The 25,926-nt window shown below is 33.4% G+C and overlaps 1 protein-coding gene across 4 annotated transcripts in view; it reads right to left on the bottom strand.

Annotated features, from left to right (window-relative positions):
- The window catches only part of Rdl (Resistant to dieldrin), a 112,366-nt gene that overhangs the window by 33,048 nt on the left and 53,392 nt on the right, over positions 1–25,926 (bottom strand). For all 4 annotated transcript variants that reach the window (XM_077446363.1, XM_077446362.1, XM_077446364.1 and 1 more), the window contains exons 2-3: positions 25,444–25,541; positions 9,563–9,630 (exon numbers count right to left, since the gene is read on the bottom strand). In XM_077446363.1, coding sequence (XP_077302489.1) covers positions 9,563–9,630; positions 25,444–25,541 — 166 coding nt within the window. The remainder of the gene's footprint in view (positions 1–9,562; positions 9,631–25,443; positions 25,542–25,926) is intronic.

Genomic DNA, 25,926 nt, shown 5'->3' with positions numbered 1-25,926 from the left:
TCTGATATTCTCAGTTTCGGCAAATTACACTATGAAAACATAGAAGTTACGTACTTTGAATTCGAGAAAATTCTTTGACACGAGGAAAAAAAGCATGTTAAGTTATTAAAGAATTTATTTAGCCCATTTGAATAAGTCGGATTATTTTTGTGAATTTGATTATACCTGATACTGTAAAACATTCAATTGTAATTGTTTTTTTTTATTAGTATTCAACCTATGCATAATAAAATTTCAGAAGAATCAGTAATAAGCTATGGTGCATTAGATAGTTTTTTTACTTAAAAAAGAGACGAAACTTTTGAGAATTATACTTATGTATATAAAGAGAAAAATTTCAGTGGAATTATATTGGAATTTGATACTGTTCAAATTGGAAAAAAATGATGAAAAATACATATGTAGTAGTGTTTCAATACAATATTTTTTTTTAAATTTCATTTCTTTCATAAGCGCATTAAATATATGTAAACTTATGTATGTATGTATATATGTATATATAATGGCCAACAATGGGAATGAAATGGCTGAACTACTATGTAGAATAGAGATGGAGAGTTGACACCTGGGTCTAGACTCTAGAGATAAACAAAAATCCTATTCGTTGACAGATTTGAGACTTTCATAAAATCCAACGCTCTGAAAGACTATGTGGAAGTCGACGACTTTATCTACTTATGTAGGGACTTTGATCTCAAGGGAAGGAGGATGCCAATCGGAAATTCCAGAAGAGTAGGAATGGTGAAAACGGCGATGATCAGTCTGGTAAAAAATATGGAAGAACCTCTCTATTACGAAAGAAGAAGTTGGAGACGGATGCTGCACATACCAAGACGCACGAACATCTCCATCCTCAAAGAGCTCCCTTGAAGATTGAAGTCCTTCAACATGGCACAGAACCGGGACGAGTGGAGGCAGACTGTCCATCAAATTCAAGATGACATCGATGACCACGACTCTCGGCATCGATGAAATTATTATAAATTAGACAGCGGTGACAAATAGAGACAAAGTAAGCCGAATTTGTGAGAAATCGTTTCAACAATTGAATCATAAATATGCATCGAATTAATCAATGACAGTATTAAATGGTGTAAAGGGGGAGTGGTTGAAAGATTTGAAGATTTGATTAAAATTTTGAATATTTCAACATGAGATGTCTAAGTGTGTTATGTACATATGTATATATATATACATATATACATATAATAGTGGTAGAGGAGTGTCGCATTGAAGTGAAGTGGCGAAGCGCCGTAAAGCCGCCATGGACCATTTTCATCGACGTTGCATTATTTTGTTCGCGCGCTTCGTTGCGGTGTTTTGGCGGCAATCCGGGAGCAAGTCGGGAGGAGCGCGCGCTGTGATTGGCTGTAGAGGCGAGAGAGGGAGTGCGTAGAGGGCTCCCATTGGGCTACGACAGGCTTGGAGGTGGGGCGTGGGCGTGGCCAGCCTCCGATACTGGGGCCGCGTCGCATTGCGTCTCTGGCTCGGCGCCAGCTCGGGCCGCGGCGCATGCGTTGACACACCTGGCCACTTTTTGGCGCCAATTCCGAATTCCAAACACGGACCGGTTGACTGGATTGAACGTGATCTCTCTGAGGTCATTTAGAAGCAAGTTTAACCTTGATCAGACGACGCTACGCCACTCAAATAGGTATGCTACGGCGGCCAGATCAAACGGGCAAATCTTTGTCTTGAATGAAATCTTCAAAGAAACATTACAATACAACGTAGGTTATTGATATATATATATATATATATATATATATATATATATATATATATATATATATATATATATATATATATATATATATATATATATATATATATATATATATATATACATAAATTCATTTACAATAAATGAAAACATCAAAGACATCGAAGCGCTTTTATTGTTTTTAGTTGGATGGCGATGATCTACTCATCCATTGAAATGAGATGTTTTCAAGATAATATTTTTGAGACGTGTTTGAAGAATTCTTGAACGCATTGATCCTGTCGAAAAGACAAAAGGCTTTAATGCGAATTGTTCATTACAAAAAATATTTTGTATAAGAGGAAGCTTTAATTTATGCCGTTGCTCAAAATTAATATTTGACGATGCAAATTTTTCTATAGAATCATCTTAAATTCAAATAAAATCTCACAAGTATTTATCAAATAATGCGAGCAACTTTGGAATTGTTCAAAAGGATTGAATTTCAAACTTCTCCATTAATAATCTATAGACGAAGGCAGGTAAACAAGAAATTCAATGCCAAGCTTGAAGAATTTTTATTTGCAAATTTATAATTTATAACTCTGTTATGCCACTTTAAGAAAATGTATTGGAGTATTTGAATAATTGATTAGATTTGTATTAAAATAAAATACTTTCGATTGAATACCTACGGGAAATCCGCAAGCAAATTTCATTCGCTTCGAAGAAATCTAATATTAGAAATACGAGTTTTAAATAGAAAAGATTCTCCTTGTAAGGCAACACTTTTTACATAATTTTAATACAATAAATATATTTATATAATAGTCTGCGAGGCAATTTAGATATCGTTCGCTATCAAAAGACATCCGCAAAGACAGTGTCAATAACAAAGACGGTGCTTTTAAAAGCGAATGCTCTCAAAGCATCTCTCTCAGGTACGTAATATTTTAGATTGAGTTTCTTATCAAAGGAGCGAATTAAACACGAAGCGGATTATATACATGCATATGCACATATATATTTTAGTATTTATATCTACGAACTTGGAACTATTTGTCCAGGTTTGATATTCAAAAATATGCTGTCTCCGTGCAATTCAATTTCCAACATCGCCCTTCGTTCATCTCTATTGAATATTGCACGAGTGGACGAAGCTATTCAATATTGAAGATCAGAGACGGAAAATTCCAACAGTCACGTTTTTTTAATAAAAATGATATAAAATGTGAAATCTTACTTCGATTGCGAATTTTATAAGAGCAGATTTTTCGGAAGTTTTGTATTGAAAAGGAAAATATATTTTATCATTTCACTCAAATTCAAATTAAACATTGTAATTAATATAAATTATAGTTTTCTGTTATATATTAGCCTATACATACAATATCTGTTTATTAAATGAAAATTTTGTTTCTATCTACAAATTGATGTTAAAAGGGTCAAACGTATTTAACTTTATCTCTTTGATTATATTACGAATTTGCTATGCGATTAAGGTGTTTTCGATACTCAAAAAATGTGTTTTATATTGTAAATTGTATTGATATTGTGTTGTAGATAAATTTTGATGTGGGAAATGTCTGTAGGTATGTATATAATATTAATAAAATTACACATAGATATCCAATAAAGCAAATCGACATCAAGTATATGATAAGTAAATACACACATTGTTAAAACACAAGCTTATTTTCTGTACAAAAAGCACATAGACATGTAGGTACACAACGACGAAAAATCATCAATTGAATACGTAATGAAATAAATAACAATAAAAATAAATAAATAACTACATCAAGCTGTAAAACACAAAAGCCTCAGTTTACATTTACACACATGCACTATTTGCCTCAGTCGAAGTGAGCTCCGCTTTTTTTTGCAATAATTGATTTTATTTGAATTCTTAAAACTTGTTTTAATTAAAATAAATGTCGTTCCACAGCTTTGTAATGGTGGAAGATGAAGTAAGATGAAAAAAAGACAGAATCAAAGGAGAAAATTCAAATAAACAAAAACCGAATTAGGTTCAAATTCTCTCTTTATTTTATTCTTTTGACTGACGATGCTGTGATTTGAATTTTTTATATTAATGAAAATAATCACAGACATCGATTAATATTGAAATAAGAGGCTGTAGAATCAGATACGGTTTTTCTAAATTACATTTTTTTTTTGGAAGATTTTGATCCACAACCCTCAAACATTCAGATAGAGTTTTGGTTAATACGTAACGCTGCCTATGTATATAAGTATTTTAATAATAATTTTGAGCATACTATGTATAAAAAGTCAATTATTTCGAATACAAAATAAGCAATAATAATAATAATAATAGTAAAAAAGCAACAGGAGATGTTTCTATGGAGATGGGGTAAAAGTTTACCAAATATCCTCGGGTTGTAGGGGATGGAAAGGGGGGTGCCGCTTGAAGGTAAACAAAAATTATCATTTTTTTAATATACAAATCAAAATAAATACAAATTTGTATCACAAGAACCGCACACGGTGGGGGCAGGGGGTTAGTCAAGATGCCAATCGGGTACACTTTTTTATTTAACATCTTGACGCCGGCACCGCTGCTTAAGTTATTAAAAAATACACTTTTCGCTCGTCACTCGTGATGATATTTAGATTTTATTTTATATGTTTTTTTTTGTATATTATTTTATTTTTGTTTAATTCGATATAGTGGTGATGGCAGGCGGGCAATGGGTCACGTCATACTGTGACCTTCTTTGGTATATATTTTTTTGATCTTACATCTATGATTTTTGACGTTATTTCATAATTTATTTTTTGTTAGACCTTGATTTGGTTTCCACTCGGGGTCGTTCACGAGATTCCCCTAAGCGGCACATCCAGTTACAAATTTTGGAACACCGATCGATATGGTTCCATTAAAAAAAAAAAACTAAACAAATAATAAGAAAAGCGCGATAAACTGAATTAAATGAAATCACACATTGATGTTTATAAAATACATAATGTGAATAGAATCGACATTAAACGGTTTAACATCGTGTTGCTTTGAATTTAATTTGTTGTGAAAGACCGCGAGTGTACAACCAGTAACCAAGGGTCACTTGGTACTCAACATCGACATGTCCAACACATGACAACATTTATATATAATAAATATATATGTTTATATATTTTATATATGTGATAAATAAAAATATTGATAAATAAACAACGATTCAGTGTTCCAAGTCAATTTGGAACTGAATGTACAGCAAATACAATACAATAATTATACAATCCACATCAAGATTACAAAAACAAAAATATGTTTATATATATCATATGTATGCAAAGAATAGACTTTATAGATTTTACCACACATAAACGAAATATTCAATTGATTTTATTGTATTGGAGCATATGCAATATATAAACATTTTTTATTATCTTTGTCATTCGGTGAGAAAGAAAACATTGAAATGAAACACAAATATGTGACCTGATTTTTAACGTTGCATTTCATTGTCGATATACATACATACTGAACACAAAAAAATGTTTTCATTTGAAAATTCCAAAAATTTAAAATTAAATTTTTGACAGAGGGGGGATGTTCAGACGAAGCGCTCGAGAGTTTGCGGCATTTTTTCACGTAAAAAGTTTCATCATCATCGCGCGTCTCGTCTGATAGGTGTCTCCCCATTTTGCTCCCCCCCTCGTTGTTGAAATGCATCGCGCTTAATCGACACAGTCTTTATGGGGGCCATAGAAGAGTGTGGCCATGCACACAGTCTCGTATTCAGGACTGCGATGGGGAACGCAGTAAGGTTCCCTTCTCCATTATCAGCGTCTGCATTCCTGAAAAGCCTCTCTTTCTCTCCCTTGGGATTGCATTCAAACACACACATCTAACGAGGAATTTCTTCCAGCCGTATGCCTTGCATCGCACAGTGGAGCGAATGGTACAATTCGATCGGCAGAACCTCATAAAAATCGTCAATGATTATACCTATACACATAATACATATATTACCAGTGTGATCAAAATGGTACTACTAACCGAAATTTAAAATAGACAATTTTCATTTCGTCATGTATCCATATGAGTGTAAAATGCAATATATCAATTAATTTTTGTATGATTTGATACGATTCATTGCACAGAGCGATACTAGGTGAACAATAACTCGATTAATTAACTTTAGACTTATTGATAGACTTGCCGCAGGAAAAATTTTGCTGAACACACATTTTAAAGTTGTAATTAGGTATTTGAGTGGATGCAAAATAAGTGCATATATGAATTGATTGATGATTTTTTTGCGATCGATTTGACGCATTTGCGCCACTGTGACGCAACGCATCATATTGTATATATAAATTACTCATATATTAAATATATCTTTTCAACAAGGGTATCATTATCCAACAGCCAACAATCACATGACGTCGAGTACGACATTGAAAGAAAATAAAGTGTGTTCGGGATCACATTTAGTACAATTAGATCGAAAGGATAGAAATAAAATAGCGCGTAACTTGTCACAAGGGAAAAAATATATATAATATATGTAAATAAGAGTTTTACAACAAGCGGTGCCGGCCGATAGCCATTACGTGTATATAATATATGCATATATAAATTTATATATATGTTTGTGTGTGCATACATGTATGTATATTTTCACAGATAGATGTGACAGGTTAGGCGCACCATCGACACACACTTTAAATACGTATAATAATAATATATAGATATATGGAAGTTGAAGGGATGAGAGTATTGAATGAGTACCATAAGCACTTCGGACACCGAGCTGATAGAGAGCACATACATGGTGACGCCGACTTCCACCGGAGGACCTGCAAAAGCATAATCGTCTTGTTGTACATGTGGGATTTTCTATTTTTTGGCTGTTTTTGTGGGTCGGTTTCATCTCGCCGAACAATCTGCGCTCGTGGCGCTCGCCTCGCCTCCGACAACGACAACCTCCGACGAATGAAAACCAAATCAAAAAGCGCACAGATGAGGTGACGGTGGTCGACTGTGGGTTTTTGGGTGGGGGTGGAGGGGCTGGGTGTAAATCTGGGGTGGGTGTTGAGACGTTAGTAGTGACAGTGACGTTGCCCATCGCCTGCTCTGAACAATAGCATCTCCTGAAAAGTTTCTAGATATGCTAGATCGATAGGTCAGCTTGATCGAAAAGTAATAAAATTAAAATCGAAATGAAAATAAACCCAATTGCGGACACAGACTCGTCAATTAAGAATGTAAAATAAAAGGTTGGCGGCTATTGCCGGAGCAAATGTTAACCGAGACTTGCGGCTACCGAGGGCAGCAGGCGCATGCAGCAACTCTACGCTCACGGCGCCCGGGAAAAGGAAAACCGATTAATAATAAGCATATATGTACATACGCACATAGTAGTAGCATAAAATAGCCGTCAAAAATAACACCTAGAATGGATCCAATCACGTAAAAAAAAAATTATCGTGAAGATACCTTTTTGTCGTGGAAATGTCCATTTAAGTTGCAATAAAACGTTTCAATACGTTTGAAATTCGTATATAAATTGTATGTATATATTAAAAAAAATTTCAATCCGATAATTTTATATTTTAATTTGAGGAATTAAAATGCACTTAATAGAATTGAATCGAAATTGCGTAGCATCTGCAGTAAGAGGATTAAATTGTTTTGATCAAATTCTCATACTCGTACATTGAAAATTGCAATAAAACGTTTCAATACGTTTGAAATTCGTATATAAATTGTATATATTAAAACAAAATTTCAATCCGATAATTTTATATTTTACTTTGAGGAATCAAAATGCACTTAATATAATTGAATCGAAATTGCGTAGCACTTGCAGTAAGAGGATTAAATTGTTTTGACCAAATTCGCATACTCGTACATTGAAAATGATTTATTTATTGCATAATTGTGAGGATTAATATATGTATATATGTACATATTTATCGATTGCGAAATTGCATTGCAACAGCTGCATATAATGCGTTTTCAAGGTTGATATTATGCAAATCGAAAACGAAGTGAGGAAATAAATTGAAATTTTTCCTATTTGAAATTTTCCGAATTATCGACTGAATTCTGAAGTAAGTCGTTCAGAAAACAAATGTATCAAATAAATTTGAATTGAAGTGAGAAGAGTGACTTTCAAGGTACATAATTGTATCATTCTCCGATTTAAAATAAATATATAATCCACCGAGCAGAACGTTATATATTTAATTTTGATTATTCGTCATTTGCGATCGGAAGTGTTAACATTTTAAACAAATACAAACTTACAAAATATACTATATTATTATCAGTTTTCCTTTTCCGAACATGTCATATTCAATGATTATAATGCTTACGTATATTATTACTTATATATTGATTTATTATGTTTTTGAATTGAAACAAAAAAAATATGGATGCTTTTACCGTATAAATATTTCTATTAAGTATATGCAGTTTCAAAGATATATGAATATAAATGAAAATAAATTCTATTATATATAAAAATATGTATGGAGATATGCGTGCGGATATACTTACGGTATATGCACACACATATTAAATTAAAAGAAAATAGATAAAGTAATAATGCTATATGAGTTATCAGGAATATATTTATGATGTTGAAAATCAAAATAAAAAAATGATGCATATGAGTTTACGCATTTGATTTTAAATGGACGATTTTCAGCTGAAGAGCACAGCCATTGTGACGTCGTGGTTGATGTGTGTGTGTTCTATGGGATTGAGGGAGACCTAACGATGGGGGTTTATGGGGGATTACGAAGGGGGTTTTGCAGGATTCGTATTGTGAAACGATGTACATTGTTTTCTGCTCGAATGAGATATTGTGAGGCCAATTCGAACAATGACGCCAAACACACATCGCATAACATAATAACCCCCCTATTCATATTTGCAGATAAAAAATAATATCTTCACTGAAACGAATAAATTTCTCCATATTTAGAGAGGGGTCGAATATTTTAAATATGCCGCATATTCAACATTAATTGATCTGCAGGTGCGAACGTGTTGAGATATGTGTATAGGTCCTTTAAAATGTGAATGCTCTTTTTGAATTTAAACAATTTTTTAAATTCATTGGATAAATATAGTATAACATCCGGGTTTTATTGTAATTTAAATGTAAAAAATCGTGCGAATTTTCATTGAAGATGATGTACAATGCATTTATTGTGTACGTTTGAAATTTATTTCTTAAATTTAAATTTTTATTTGTAAAGAAAATCATATGTAAATTGATTACACATGAGATTTTTGAATAATAAAAAATGAAATATCGAGAATTTAGTCACGGCTTTTATATGTATGATATGTATAGAATTTCGAGTCGATTCACATTCGAAAGGAATTGTACACAATTGGATGTATTTTGTGTATGTATTTTTTATTTTTTGTATATATGTATATAAAAGCGAAAAAATCGGAGAGTACGTAGAAAAAATACCATGTTTTATTATAAATAGATATAAAAACGCGTGTTCTGTGAAAAGAAGCCTTTTTTTCTTTGTATTGAAATATGTCGGTAAATATCAATTCGACGGAAAAATAGTGAATAGCAGAATATTTTATATGAATAATATATTATAAATACATAATATTATTTGGGGACATTGACACACATATTAAATAAACGAGACACAGCAGACATGAAGCAAAAAGGTAGGATTACACTTTTTTTAGACGAGCAAGTTCAAGAGGGGTGGGGTGATGATGAAGAGGGGGTGATATATATAGAAAAATGTGTTATTGTGTATGTTTTTTTACGTTTAGAATTTTTTTTAATTAATTGCTTATTTATTTTTTTTTTTTTTTTTGCATTGAGTGTATTTTTGTAGTACCATTTTGACTTCGGACAGGGAGCTGATGGACAGCACGTACATGGTGACACCGACCTCCACTGGCGGACCTGAAATGTTATATGACGTCTTATCCACTCTGAGGCCCTTTTTAGGCCCAAAACACGGTCCTTAGCTCTCTTTTATGGCTCACAACGATCATCGCTATCATACCACAATAACTATATTAAATATATACTATGAAAAAATAAATTAAAAAATAATCAACTTGAATAAAGTCACTCAAAAATAAAAACACTTTCCCACCTATGAAAAGATCAACACTTTTTAAAATCATATAAAAATTTAATAACACATGTATATATTTGTATGTTAGTATAGAATCAATCAAGCTTTCAGTATCGACTATTAAAGATTTGGTGAATAAATTTGAATAAAAGTAAAATACGTTCATATGTATGTATGTGGATATACATATATGATATGGCGTCAACGAGGTAGAGAAAGCAGAAAGCAAGGTTCCCCTTCACTCTACTTTCGATTTCTTGTTTGTTGAAGAGTTTCACTGTTCGTCTCACTTGAGAAAGCTTACACTACCATGATATAATATCCTTCATTAAAAGTGAATGTAAATGAAAAACGTACAATATAAGATAAACTTTCGAATCAACGAGAGGCTTACACTTCAAAAGGTTATTTTCCCAATAACAATAGACCACTTCATTAGTGTTTAAAGCAAGACAGCAAAAAACAAAATTGAACTATTTTTTGTGTGAAAAGTATCCATTGAACGTCGATCTTTGTTAATGATATCACAAATAACGATAATTTTTTGAAAAACATTCAAAATCAGGCAGATTTTGGAAAAATTTTCAAGAGAATATTGCCGTTGAAGATTTCGCCCCGGTCAAACGGTTTTTGCAAATGCGTAAAACCCGGTGGGGCTGTTTGAGAGGTTTGGGGTGGGTCTTTGAAGGGGGCAAGTTGATAGAGTGTAGGAGAGAGTCTGCAGCCGGCGCCAGCGTAAATATAATCGAGGAGCTGGGCAGAAAAAGGGCGTGTAGAATGTTTTTTCCAAATTTTAGGTTAAGATTCTGCTGAATTGTAAGAATCGAAAACGCCAGTGCTTAAATTCAAGTTTATATATCTAGAATACTATCGAGATTTGTTTAGTGGAAAGGTTTTCAACGACTGAGTTGTTCTACAGCTTTGTCTTTGTAAACAAAAATAGTTAATTTAAACTAAAATATAAATAAAATAGGCATATAAACGTACAATGTTTGTATAACACGGACTTTGGCTTTCATTAGAGTCTTAAAGGGACCCGAAAGGGTTCTATTCGAAGTTACACATTAAAGCTGTATTCATCAAGACTGAGGACTACATAGAACCGATAGTGCATACGCACAAGGGGACCACCTTTTCATTTTATCTTCTTATTTACTTCCTACGTTGAATGGAATTGTGTACAATGCCAACCAAAAGGCTTATACGCGCATTGAAGAAATATTATATAAATAATATTATAAAAAGAAATTGAAGATACTACTGTCCTGGCACAATTTCACATTTTTTCATCAATTTTAAACGATTTGTAGAGAAAAATCCGCTGAAAACGTTTGAAAGCGGTCGATCGATATTTTCTACGGATTTTTTGTTTATCTTTACAGTCTAAAAGTGATTATAGTTACTATCTAAGTCTTTGACGGTTTTAAATTTGCAATGAAGTAATCCAATGCTATGTATTACGTATGTATTATATTATACTATTGTTTTTACCCGGCTTCGCTCGATATTTGTAATATAAACCGCTTAAACATGGCCAGTCTAATAGTAAACATTTTATTAAATTTATTTGAACATTTATTTGTTTGTCTACGAATCGACAATAGTTACACACAAAGTTTCTTTCGAAGTTATACATATATTAGATGTACGGATTTTTTCTTTATCTTTACAGTCTAAAAGTGATTATAGTTACTATCTAAGGCTTTGACGGTTTTAAATTTGCAATTAAGTAATCCAATGCTATGTACTATATTATACTAGTGTTTTTAGCCGGCTTCGCTCGGTATTTGTAATATAAACCGCTTAAACATCTAATAGTAAACATTTTATTAAATTTATTTGAATAGTTTTTGAATATCCATTTGTTTTTCTACGAATCGACAATATGTAGTTACATACATACAAAGTCTCTTTCGAAGTGACATTATATTGGACGTGTCATTTGAGTCGTAAAGGATTATTTATAAGTTTAGTTAACTAATGCTGTGAAAATACGGTAGATCAATAAATCGGAATAAATTTTCGGGCCTCGATGTCGAAAATTTGAGCATTGGATCGGAAAGCATCTGACCCGTCAGGTGTTTCTCCAATCAAGACGTGCCGAAGTGAGAGAGTCGACGATCGACGGGTGATAATCGAATCGGATATGTCGAATCTCAAACCTCTGAAAGCTTCTGGAGGTATGAGGGGCAGTGGTGGTGGTCGTTGTAGGGGTGGGTGGTGTGAAGGAGAGGGGATGGCGGCGGGGGGATTAATTGAGTGAATTGCCGAAAAGTGCGCGTATTTCCAGCGCCCCCGCGGGGCCTTAGACTGGATCGCCGTGGGGCGGACGTCGGGTGGGTTCAGGGTGGATGAATGAGGGTGGTTGGAGAGGGATCTCTATGGGGAGGAGGTGCGGACCGACAAACGGATTTCCAGGGTGCGTTATCGCCGCGGGCGAGAGAGCGTAGACCCTCTTGGTCGGATCGATTGTTTGAGTTGAGCGTTGCTAAGCGACCGAGCCCAGCTTCCAGGTCAGACACTCTCTCTTTCGTTGGCCCGTCTGTCCGTCCGTCCGTCCGTCCGTCCGTCTGTCCGTCGGCGAATGTTTTCGTTTATCGGGGCCTGAATTGTAAAGGTGAGTGCGCGTGGAAAAAGGGCGCAAGCGACTGTAAGACGCTTCGGGCTCCAGCGGAGGAAAATCAAAGCCACGCTTTTTTTTTTTGGTTGAACCATTCAATTCATTATTATATAACGTAGAAAGATTTGTTCAATTTTTAGAAAGATTTCAAAGAATAGACATGCTTTTCTGGCAAAGAAAAGAAAATTATATACATACAACCCTAAATCACGCTGAAGAATAGAAAATATAATACACTAGTGTTTTAATCCGGCTTCGCTCCGTATTTGTAATATAAACCGCTTAAACATAGTGAACATTTTATTACATTTATTTGAATAGTTTTATTTTATTTAAATTTATTTGAATATTCATTTGTTTTTTTTTTACGAACCAACAGTAGTTACATACAAACTCTGTTTCGAAATTATATATAAGACTAGCTGAACCCGGCATGCGTTGCAATGCCACAATAACGCGTGTAATTTCTGTTCCCGTTCCACAGCCATTCAATTTTATATATAGGTATAGATATATTTGTTGACGTGGCCCATCCGCTGTGTGTTTGTGGTACAGCCCTGAATGGTCAGTACATTCGGGTGCAAGGTAGGCGTGGCGCGATTATTGTCACACTCGCGTCTTGATGCGTTGAAGGCGAGATAGCTTTACTTTCGCGTCAGTAAAATCGTAATTAAGAATATTATATTTAAGAGGTTTTTTTCACAGTAATCTTCCCGGACATACATACAACAAATCCTGAAAGTTCCATCGTAATCGGTCCAGTGGTTTAGGAGCTTATACGAGACACACACATACAGACATTCATTTTTATATATATAGATATAGATAAGTAATGTAACCAAAGCTATTTGCTCTAGAATTTATAAAGAATGAGATTCTAAACATTAAACCAAGAACTCAATAAGACGGTTACCAATAGAACCAACAAGATTTCAGCCGGGACCTTTTCAGATTTTGAAAATACCTATGTATGTATATGTAGGACTTTGTGGATAGTTGTTCAGATTTTTCTCGGAATTAAGCTTACGTTAAAGCTTGCAAATCTTCTGAAGGAAAAATCGTCTTTTGAAGTATCATACATAGAAGGAGATTATTTTTGGATTTAATATACCAAATGTAAGGATTTGGAATAGAGTTCAACAGATTATTTTTATACATAGCAACATTATTTTTACTTTATCTACAAACATACATACATATGTATGTACATATCAATAGATGAAGTATTATATTATTCAACCTCAAAAATTTATGTGAATTTTTTTGCCTGAAAAACACATCCTACTTTTGAGAAAGTGAAGAAACAACGCTTGAAATTGAAATTATCCAATTTGGAATTGAGATGAGAGAGTATCATTTCATTAATAGTATAGACTGTATCAAACGTGTTGTCTGCGTGTACCCGGCAATTGAATTATTGAGAGAATTCATCAGAAATTGATAATAGAATCCGGCGAGACGAAATAGAGTGGGTGGGCAAACGTTTAATTTAGACGGCATATAGTCACGTGTAAATTCAAAGTCGTTCGTAGTAATTACCCGGAATCTACTACAAATGATTTCCACGTAAAAGCGTTTATTTTCACGAGAATGAAAATTGCTTCTCTCGTATAATATCGTACGCAAATGTAAGTGAAAGTATTTATAGAAAGGAAGATTCTGTTGTACACACAATGCTCGTAAATGAATTTATTTATGAATATGCTGTGTGGTTTATTCCTGGAAAACTTTTTCCATTTATTCATTTAATTCTGGGAAATTTTCCTCGTTATTTTTTTTTATTTACATTACGTAGTGAGCTTCATTACTTGAACTCTAACTTTCATTCAACTTGACATTTTTTTCTCTTTATTATGAATTTTTGTATGTGTGTAGTCATATCTCGTATTTACATTCATACACACATCTGGAATTATGGAAATTCTCAACTATAAGTTGTCAAAATTCAACGATAAGAATTATTTAAATGAAAATATTTAGAAGGGGTAAAATATTGATAAAAATGTTTTCTTTCATAATATGACAGCTTGGAATATACTTTATAAAATTAGACTGTGTAAAATTTGTACACATTATAAATTTATTAAAAGTTGAAAGAAACATTGCCATCAGTCATTAATTGTATCGTTATTCAGTTTTTCGAAAATTTTGAATCTTGAGACATTTGATGTGCCCCAAGAAAGGAAAGTGGCACTAATTGACGTCGAAGAAAAATTAATTTTGTATTAAGAAGTATCGATAAAATGTTTTCAAAAAGCTGCGTAAAATCCTCGCAAAAGGATACAAATTGGTAATTGGAGTATTCGGTGTCTTAAGACCTAAGATAATTGGCATTCTGTGAAAAATCTGCAGTATTTAGTTTCTGCCTTGAGACGAAAAAAACAAGTCATTAATTGATATTTTAACATTTGAAGCAGCTTGTAGGGCTTTAAGATTATTCCGAAAATAATTGTTCGGAATAGAAAAGAAATAGTAGCAAAATTATTTCGAATTCTCGTAATCTGTAATTACATTGAAACGAATTAGGGCAAACTACTCGAGGATTCTCTAGAAATTCCAGAGTAATATTGATTTCCAGGAAAGGAACAAACGTCAGGATTGAAATATCATAAATACGGAATGGAATACGTACATATATTTAATACAGAACAGATGTATATGAATATTTCTATGGTTTCACTAGCCGATACCTACATTCAATACACAACAATACATCATCCACATATGATGTTTTCCAAATGACAAATGTAAACTGGCAAATATATATACATATGTATAATGAAATTCAATTGAAAATATTACCTTGAATTGTGTATATATACATATATACGCAGTCTCCATTACATATGTATGTACATACATACATATTATATGGAAACGTAACTATTTGCATCGGGCTATTGATAGCGTTCAACAAAGGGCCTATTTGTGAATTGTCCTCTCTCTCGTTTTGCGTGCGGTCCATTGTTAACAGATTAGTTGAGTACCCCTGGTGATGCTCATTATGTCTCTGACCTTCATTATGTAGGGGTTGGAAGGCTAAGGGCTCACCAGCGATACTCAAACACGATCGAGCCAAATAAATACGCCACAGTGACGCTCCACTTCAATTTAAATTTTCATATCTATTCTATAAATATTTGATAATAAAATACTTTTATATTGGCATGGTTTTATAAATTGTCATTTTAGTTAGAAAAACATGACATAATCATACACATTTATAATGATTACTTATAAAGTAATCAAGCAAACGATGATCATTTCGTATTTATGATATTTCAATCCAGACGTTTGTTTCTTTTCTGGGAATCAATATTATGTAAATACCACTTCTATCAACTGTCGTTGACGATTTAACGACTTAAAATAATACTTTCAGGATTTGGGAATTAACTAGAATTTAAATTTTCAAGATAATAGTCTTAAATGGATTGTGTGGAATATTTTATGTTTATTAGATATATGTATGTATAATTTTCAGTATGCATATCATTTATATGCAAATACTAATATACCCATAGCAAAGACGATTGTGATTATTGTTTTATCGAATCGAATAATAGATTAAGGCTGAGATTTATTCTCCAGGCTCAATTTATCCCGCAATCTGATTAATTTCGGGATTATCCGGCACCCCAGGGATAATCCGAGAATTAGTCCGATTTAGACGAGTTTCATCTATTATATTATATTTATGTATGTATGTATAGTGAGCGAGGTAAAATTTTATCGGATCTCTCAATTTTCCAGGACTTCCAGGCTTCTGTTAATTAGCTCTTTGAATTAAAATTCGAAGCTATTTTATCGTAATTTTAATTTGAAATCATATCAAATGCTGCCGAAAATCTCGGAGGTAAATTTGAATATAATTTCCTTTGAAAAGGCTTATTTCGTTTTATAAACGAATTTCACCCAATGAACTAGGAGTTGCTTTCAATACTAAAGAAATTACACGCAAATCAATTGTTTATAAAATTTCGGCATGTTAAACAAATTAAAAACGGTTCAAATCTCCAATATCATTATTATTCCAACTTCATAATATTATACATAGAGGATACCACCTGTGAAACTCATAAATTTTAACAGTTTCGGATTACCTGAATTGTTTATGCAGGAAATAATTGACAGGCCCGTCCCTAGACAGATCAACCGCCTCCTGTCGCGTATTTCGAAAATGCAAATTTTCACGGTAATTGAATGTGTACATAACAATCAATGAATATTAATCACCCAGTCACTCGATACGTCCTATATTATGTATGAAGGTAGACAAACCATGAACACACCTCAATTTGTAAATTCGACGCTAAATTTCAAATATGTAAATACATCAAATTGTTTATCGATACGTTCACGGCTATCCTGCACGATGAACCAGAAAATTGAAATTGCGAGTAACGGACAAAGCACATCAGAGTAAGGCTAACTTCAATTTGAATATTGCATATTAAACTATATTCATGAAAGCAATACAAATTTTACAATCGGAAAAATAGAGATGATGCTAAAGTTGACGAAATTTATGATGATGCTAAAGTTACATATACGTATGTAGGTATATCTGGATCTTAGCACTTGCCGCACTGTGATGGATAGCGAGTGACCAGGGCTTACACTTTATTTTATTTCTCCAAATATACTAAAAGGGGGGGCTTCTTATTTTATGTATGGCTTATCAAAACCTCTATGATTCGAATTATGCCACAACACTTGTACACGTGCCTCACACATGCAAAAGAGAGGGGGAATTCAGTACGCGCCGCGCTCAACGGTCAGTACGAATGACGAATCTGCTTAAGCTTTCTTGTACTTATTTTATATTATTGGACGACACGATAAAATGATTTTAATAGCGAATTACATTAATTAACCTGGCGGTATTTTCATTATTTTAATTTAAAACATACATGTTTAACTGGACGCTTGGAGTTCAGTACAGTGGCTTGCGGATTTTTGTAGCACAGTTAGGCAAGTTTTAATGTAAGAAGAGCTTAGTATATTTCCACATTATAAATGGCTGAAAAATATGTCGCATTATTATATTGGCATAGACCATGTACTCAACATATTATACATATGTATATCTTGTTCATACAAAATCCTTAGTTCATACCAAAATATTTTTTATCATGTATATTTATTTTTATACGATGCCACTGCATTTCTTTCGTTTGACGCCTGTAGATAATATATATGTACACAAACTTACATATGAGTATGTACACAGACATAGTGACCCTTAAACCGCGAGACGTCAATTTTTAACGGCGGGCGCGTGTCACACACGCGCTTATAAATAATTTCGGGTCAATGTCGCTCGGTCGATACAACGACGAACCTACATATACATACATACATACATATATTCAAACTCCCCATGGGGTTGTTCGGAGAGTAAGTTGCGGCGAGGTAACGATTATTCCACCCCTTCACTTTAAGCTGAGTCCATCCCCTCACATAGTCCCTACTCCAGAAGATTTGCCTTTTTACCATCACCTATGGTGATAAGCCAGATCTCTACCTTTTCAACGACCGACTTTTCGTCGTTTGGTATCCGAAGAGCTTTCTAAGGTAAATCACGAAACATATAGATACATAGCATATAGTTCAAAACACAGTATTTAATTTTTAAATGGTAATCGCGATAGATAGTTATTATAATGTACGATTATCTTGCTTTCATTGCATCATATTCATCACAGAAAATTCTTCCTTCTATGACTGTATACATTTTATTCAATTCGGTCGTTTATTTTAGCAAGTTTCAAATCAATTAGGTATTTTAAACAGAAAGGTCTACTTTAAACAATTATCACATCAATGAAGGTGTCTCTACTGAGCATCTATGCCACAAATGTTTCTCTAACTGTGATACGTATTGATGGTCAATACTCTTCTCTTCAGGTCTCCATGTCTTGGTTAACGAACTTAATTCGACTAACGAATTATATACTGTCGTAAGATTGAATAAAATCGTGTTTCGCAACTCAACATTTTTGCAAGAACAGCTGCAAAGTGCAGTTTGGCTGCCATCGACGGACTATTTGCAAGATTGGGTGATGTCGATGATGATATAATCTCGGGATAGTCGACCTTACTGGTTAAATTGGGTTAAGTAGGTGAATTGAGTGAAGCAGGTTGAATTGAGTGGAGCATGCAATTAGCTCTTTAGTTTTGCTCGATTAATTGGGAAGAGGAATATCTTTGACGGAGCTGCTATAGCGGCTTCAGCAGTAGAAGAGTTGAGTGGCAAGGATTGTCGCACAGTGTTTTCAACTCATGTTTATGTATAATCATCATGTGCAATGATGGTATTTGGTACTTATGTATAAAAGTTTGAGCATAGGTGTCATCTTGGGCAACCTGTAGTGGCACATGGTTGGGGTTAATATATAATAGATAAATAAATAAATATATAGAACCTTTTTCGGTGTCAATGTAAACATATTGGACATATTGTATGTTTCTGTTTTTAATAAATAATAACAGTTGATCTTTTAAAAATAATTGAAAAGTTCACAAAAAGATTTCAAAAGGCATATTTTCTTAAATTTTGAAGGAACATAAACTTGTTTCCTCTCCAATGTTCAAATATTGGAAATTTTTTTCTCAAATGCATAAGAAAAACAGCCAATGTACATAGTAACAGACTACAAAAGATTTTTTTGAAAAGAAAATTTGATCTAACATTTATTTTTGTATTTGAAACGAATACAGAGCATTTTTTATTTAATTTTTGTACTATGTACATATAATTTGAAATTATAGTCATAGGTGACAAATAAATTGTAGGTAGCCAATTTGTGACGAGCCGTATCTAATTTGAAAATCACTAGTATTCAAATCTAACCATAAGACCGCATAAATACTTAAAACCATACAACGTATGCTTCTTATCAATCGAGGTCTATCCAGGGCTCGAACTCAGATAGACATTAAATTCTGAAAAATACCTTAAGTATCTATTCTCAAAATGATTTTAACACAACACCCTTCTACATACAAACACATATACTAATTATTATTGTCAAAATTAGGGATTACAAAGATAAATCTCGAGCCTCTTAAGGACTGACAAGATTCAAAATATCTTATAGTCACAATTTCTTAAACACAGATTGTTTACTAGAAAAAATATTCGATTTTAGCCATGATTTTAGACACTAAGCTTTTGAATTATAATTGATAGTCGTTATTTATTGAGTAAGATCCTATTCCGATGGCCAATTAGATCTCTCTGTAATCCTTCATTATTTCACATTTATCCCTATTCTACCAACTATTTCTGCAATTACTTTTTATACAGATTTTGATCTCCTTTTAACAATATTCTCCCTCATATTGCTGTATTTTTCTTGCTTTAAATTTAATTATTAGGTAATTATTCTTAATATCACATGCATACATACATACATATATCCCAAATCTAATACCATTAAATATTTCCTATTCTACCAACTATTCCTTCTATTCTTTTTTATATAGATCTTAATTTTCTTTAACAATATTCCCCATTATATTGATCGTTTTGTTGCTTTCTTGCTTTGAATGTAATTATTTGATCAGTACTCTTAGTATCACATAGCTACATATTAAATTGTATATCCCATATCTATCACCGTTCAATGTTTTTATTTTATTTCATTGTTGCTATTTATTTTCAGGAACTTCTTTGGTATCAATTTTATACCTATGTACAATATATACGTTGTAATGATGTCTTCCCTGCTTAAAACATAAATAAAAAATAGTAGATATGTCTATTGCTTCTGGGGAGTTTTGGATGGTTATTAAATTCAGATCAACCGTCTCCTGTGAGGGTTTTCCAAATTATCTAAAATTAATTGTGACGGTTCCAATGGAATTGACAACCCACTCTATCGCAAATTCGGCTAGTCTAAATTCTTTGATTGTTACAATCATATATTTGCCTGCGGTTTATAATAAATATCTGTATACCTATGTACGTTGTATAATATAATGTGTTTGGATATGAACACAATAAGCCGATATACATATGTACGGTGTCCTGTCATGGCATTCTGGCATATATGATCCACACGCATATGGGTATATAGGAGAGCAGATTTAGCCGATTTGGACGTTTGAAGCTTCTTTGGTGACTTAAACTCCATTCAGGAGGACGTAATCCCAACGATCAAACGTCCAGCAAGGAGAATCCCTTTGGCGAACAGCCCACCGACAAAAAGTCGGGATACCGGGAAAAGACAAGCCAACGAGGGGGTGGTAAGTCAAAAGGCCGCACGGGGTAAGGTGGGGTTTTAGGGTTCCCCTCCACTCCCCTAACCCTCCTTGCGCGCGTATCCCGTTCCGGTATGACGTCACGCTCCTCGCCAGCTACACCACACAGATGTTCGGGGGTGTAATGTCCCATATTCGACCCACTCCTGCCCCACTGCCGCCCCCGGGCGCTGAACATCCTTGGGAAATCAATAATAGTCCCCGTTTGCCGAGCTCAAGCCAGACCAGCGCGTATAAATATTTACCCCGGCGTGGCGCGATGCGTCACAATTCTGACGCCGAATTACGCGAACACTTGCCGTTTGTGCCATTGACGCAGTCATATTCCGTATACATATATCTATATATATATATATGTATATATATATATATATATATATATATATATATATTTATATATATATATATATATATATATATATATATATATATATATATATACATACCTACTACATATATTATTATAGGAAATTTACCACGTACGGGATTTGGGTACGCATTCCACGTATTTAGGTATGAACCCTTCGAGAGAGAGAATCGTGATTGTGAAGACATCTGACGACTCTTTGAATATTTTATTACATTTCTTTGATGTGAGCCTACGTCTATTCGTTAAATCATATCTACCAAAGCAGTAATATTCACATCGTTGAATAGAGGAAGGGTGGCGTTTTGTAACTTTAATAATTGATTGTTTGACTAAATCTATCTGTTGTATCTTTGTAAAATTATTGAGAAAAAGTCACGATTTGAGATTTCTTGTATACTACTTTATATAATAATTTGTTGCTTTGCTTTGTTCCGATAATAATTATTGTCAACTGAAAGTCTTAAGTCAATCCGCAGAATTGCATTGAAGTTGTTCAAAAAATGATTGATTGATTGACGAAAAGATTTGAACAAATCCTACGGCCAACTTTTTATAAATAAGTCCAACTCAGCGTAGCTCACCGGTTAAAGTGATTGTTTACCGTTTGTTCAAATCCCAGTGGAATCGAAAAAGTTTATGCGATTTTCTCGATGATTTTACTTGTATTTCTGAAGGCAAGATCTAAATAAATAGATGGTTATTAAATTCCGTAAGAACCGAAAATAAAAACGTAATTAATATCCGTAGGTGTTTATAATTTAATTGGTAACGTTAATGATTTTTTCGTGCGCGAACTTTTGGCCGAACGGACAATAGACCAACCAATTTTTGACCGAACGGATATTAGGCTAAAGGACATTTGGCTGATCGTGTATTTAAATTACTCAAAACTTACTGAAAACAGATACGTTATTCAGAAATCACCTCAACTAATTTCCGTTGCCCAAATGTCCGCCGGCTAAGTGTCCATTCAGCCAATTGTCCGTCAACCGATTTTTTTCCAAGCAAAAACTCTGATATTAATATTTCTGCAAACAATCCTAGGTCAAGGTAAGTATATACATATAGTTCTAAGCTTTAATACTTCAGCTCTGGTAATTTACTACTTCCATCAACCATGAAAATAAGTTTTATTGGATGATTTTGACACCTGAAAGTTTGACATAATAATAAACATTAACACAATGTAAGAATATGTTTCTGAGATACTATTCTAAGCAAATCATTTGGACAGTAGTCCATTCGCCTATGTCTAAGGTGGCACAGTTGTTAATTTTTAGAATTGAAAAATTTATAATTCGTTTGACCTTAGCTGTCACGTTTAATAAATGGGTTTATATACCTGTTTAAATAATTCATAATCTGTATAGCACAGCATACCATCCAGCGTTAGAGCTATCTGTTAGACGAGTGTGAATAAATATTAAAAATAAAATAAACAACTCTCATCAAAATGTAGGTAAATAATTCCGTTATAAAATATGTAGAACATTGGATAGAATCTTTATCAACAAAATACTACAATTGAACGTAAAATCGGCAACTCATTGAATAATTTATACACGCATATAGTAAATTCATATTCATATATATGTACATATGTATAATATTATATTTACAAAAACAAAATAAAAAGCCATAATAGTAAATTTACGTTATTTTAGTCGATTTATTATTAATATGTAGTATAAATACCCCCAAAGTATATACATATATATTAATGTAGTTATTTTTACCGTAAAATACAACATTGTTTGAATTTAGATATTCCGACCACGCAAATTGCTCGCACACCTTCAATGTTATTATATAATCAGTCTTCTCGTATATTAATCGTTTCACATGTGCTCTATTTTAATATGATTTTTAAGCACAAATTTGTAGACCCATCTGCGAATCGTAATTCGACATGTGTATGTATCTACATACATATTTGAATATAGCCGTCATTCATATTTGTACGTTCCGGGAATTCGACGCGTGTATCAAAGAGACGAGAGTATTTGAATACTAAAAATATCACAAATTGTACGGCGAGATGCTATAAATATGCGAAATTTCTACGAATTCATTCAATAGTACTATAAAGGGAAGAGGCGAATGTAATTTTAGACTATATTGTAACTCGAAAGTTGAGGCAGGTAAGGGTGGAATTTATATTATGTATAATATAATTCTTCAACTTTTTGACAGAACTTATGAAGAGTGGGATAGTATCAATGACTTATTGTGAATGACTTAGCGTAGAGGGGATAAGAAGAAAACACCGGATTAACCGGACTACTGGAGATTTACATAATTACGATCCTCAATCGTAAGAGAAAAGATTAAGTTGGAGACATTGATTTATTAGATTAGATTTTATGAGATGGCTTCGGATTTGGATTATCCTTGCCATTATAATTTTAAGTGTTGGGTACCATACTCAAATCACTAAACATACATATGTATCTAGACCGGATCTAATGGGTAGAATTGAATTCAAAGATATGCAAAAAGAAATTAAACCTGCTGTCATATTGAAGTGTGAGTTGGTTTATCTAAGTAGAAAAACCTTAGACCATGTGAGATCAGTTAGGCAGTATAAATTGACTAGATTGTGGGAAGGCATATTCAGAAATAAGCCAGTTTATTGGAATATTCTCGATTATACAAAAGTATAGTATACTTATGTGTAGATTTATAAATGACTACATAAATTTCGTCTACAGACTAAATCACTAGCTGAAAGGTTGATGCACGTAAATTTGAACGAACTCTGCGGTGATATTGGGAACAAGCCGAAGAAATAAAAAGCACTATTTTGACGAGTTGAAAACAAATGAGGAGCAAGTTTCGATGAAACTTTCCAAGTATGGTAAAATATCAGTCCTACGAACGGTATACATCTCTTTGAGATCACATACGAGCGACGATGTTGGGTGGAGAGGGGTCTAAAGAGGACAAGTTGAGAAGGGGAGCCTGGGGGTTGAGTGCTACACCTCCTCGCGGAAAATCGATACAGGGTGTCCCGGAGCCGGCGGTCAGATTTTCGGGTGCTCTGGTAAACATCTCGCCGGTAAACAAACTGTGTGTCGCGTCATGTGTTCGCGGTGAACGCCCCTTTTTCACCGCCCCTCTTTCCCACCGACTTCATCCCCTACCTACTTCCTCACCTTTTCTCCTACCCCTCGCCCAAAATCAATAAGTCTCGTCACACGCTGTGAAAATTTCGCGAGGTAGATGCTAGTATTTGGTACAAGGTACGAAATGGACTTCAGGATTTCGTTATATTCTTTTCATCTTGCTATAGATTAAATAATACTTCGCTTCGAAAGAAAAGCTTTTGGTACATTCAGACATATGTTCATACATACATATATTCTAATTGAAAATAATTCGGACTAATATTCCTAATCAAAAAAATGATTAATGGAAATCCATGTCTGAAATAGTGTTAATGAACAGGGCAAACGACACATTCAATTGCAAATCTTTTTGTTTTTGTTCAAGGAAAGCTTATTTAATCAATATATTGCAGAGATTAATTATTCATGACCTTAATATTTGCCTTAAAATATAATATAAAAAAAAACGGTCAAACGAATTCTGAAAGTGTTTCAGTGAAAATTTGATCCAAGGAATTTTTATAAAAACGTTTTGTAAAAAATTAGTTGATAGAATATGTTTTTCATCGAGAAAAATTGAGCGATTTCATTGAACTAAAGATGACCTCTTAGTAGGGTTAAAAATTTATATATGAGCCGTTATATTTGAAAGATTTGAAAGTCCACTTTTCTTCATGTCTAGAAATATCAATATTTAAAAATACTGATGGCTTGCAATACGTTTTTTCTGCTTTTACGAGATTCTGGACATATCCAATTAAAATAAGTGATAACAATTTCTGAATTAATTCAAAAGAAAATAGTGTTTTTGGAACTGAAAATTGAACTTCAGCCACTTTCAAATATGAAACAAGTCGGAGTTTGGATTTTACTCTTTGTAATATAAAACTTTTACAATTTATTTTGCATGTATAAAGAAAAGCTTCATATATAAAAAGAAATTTTCTTGAGTTGGTTAACTCGTTAGATATGTGTATAATATTGAGTGTATTTTTTGTATTAAACTGCGAAAGCTTGATTGATTGAGATGTAACGAATACTTCGTGCGAGATTGACATTTGTCTGTAAAATATGACGTTGAAAACTTCAACACATGACATTATTATTTTTCAAAGTTTAGCTTAAAAATGTCACGAATTAAATGTCAACGCGTTTCATATCATCGAAAACAGAGTGAACATTAATCGCAGTTATTAAATAAAATCATAGGTGGGAAAAAATAGTACTAGTTTTAAATATATTTTTGACAACATAGATTTGGACGACTTACCTCCGTAATTTGGTCTTACTCTTTTGTCGTAACTGACGCTAAAAGAATCCAAAATAGCGGAAATGTTGACATCACCAAACATGCCACCCCCACCACTCCTGTGAACAAGAAACAAACAAAAAACAAGCATTAGAAGGTGTGCTAAATTTTACTAGGAAAAAGTGTGTTACTAGTACTAGGTGTATGTAGAAACCCCACAAATGATTCGAACTTTTCGGCCTAGGGGGAAGCGAGAGTAAAAAAAGAGAAAATAAGAGGAAAAATTTTTCACCGACGGTAATTAGCATTGTTTCGAAGAATGAAATTCTGTAACAAGATTTGTTTTCAGAGGAAAACTTCGACTTGAAAGAACGGGATGCGGGAGTCCTTTCTTAACGAAATAGTTTGTTAGCCAACTAGGAGGGGAAAAATTTAATTCCGATGGAAACTCCAGGCGTTTTTATTCCAGAACTACACCAATACCATTCGGAAGAAAGAGAAAGA

Source organism: Arctopsyche grandis, chromosome 2, assembly GCF_051622035.1.
Source record: "Arctopsyche grandis isolate Sample6627 chromosome 2, ASM5162203v2, whole genome shotgun sequence".
Lineage (NCBI taxonomy): Eukaryota > Metazoa > Arthropoda > Insecta > Trichoptera > Hydropsychidae > Arctopsyche > Arctopsyche grandis.
The sequence above is the reverse complement of the archived record's forward strand: the minus strand, read 5'-3'. Positions and strand labels throughout refer to the sequence as shown.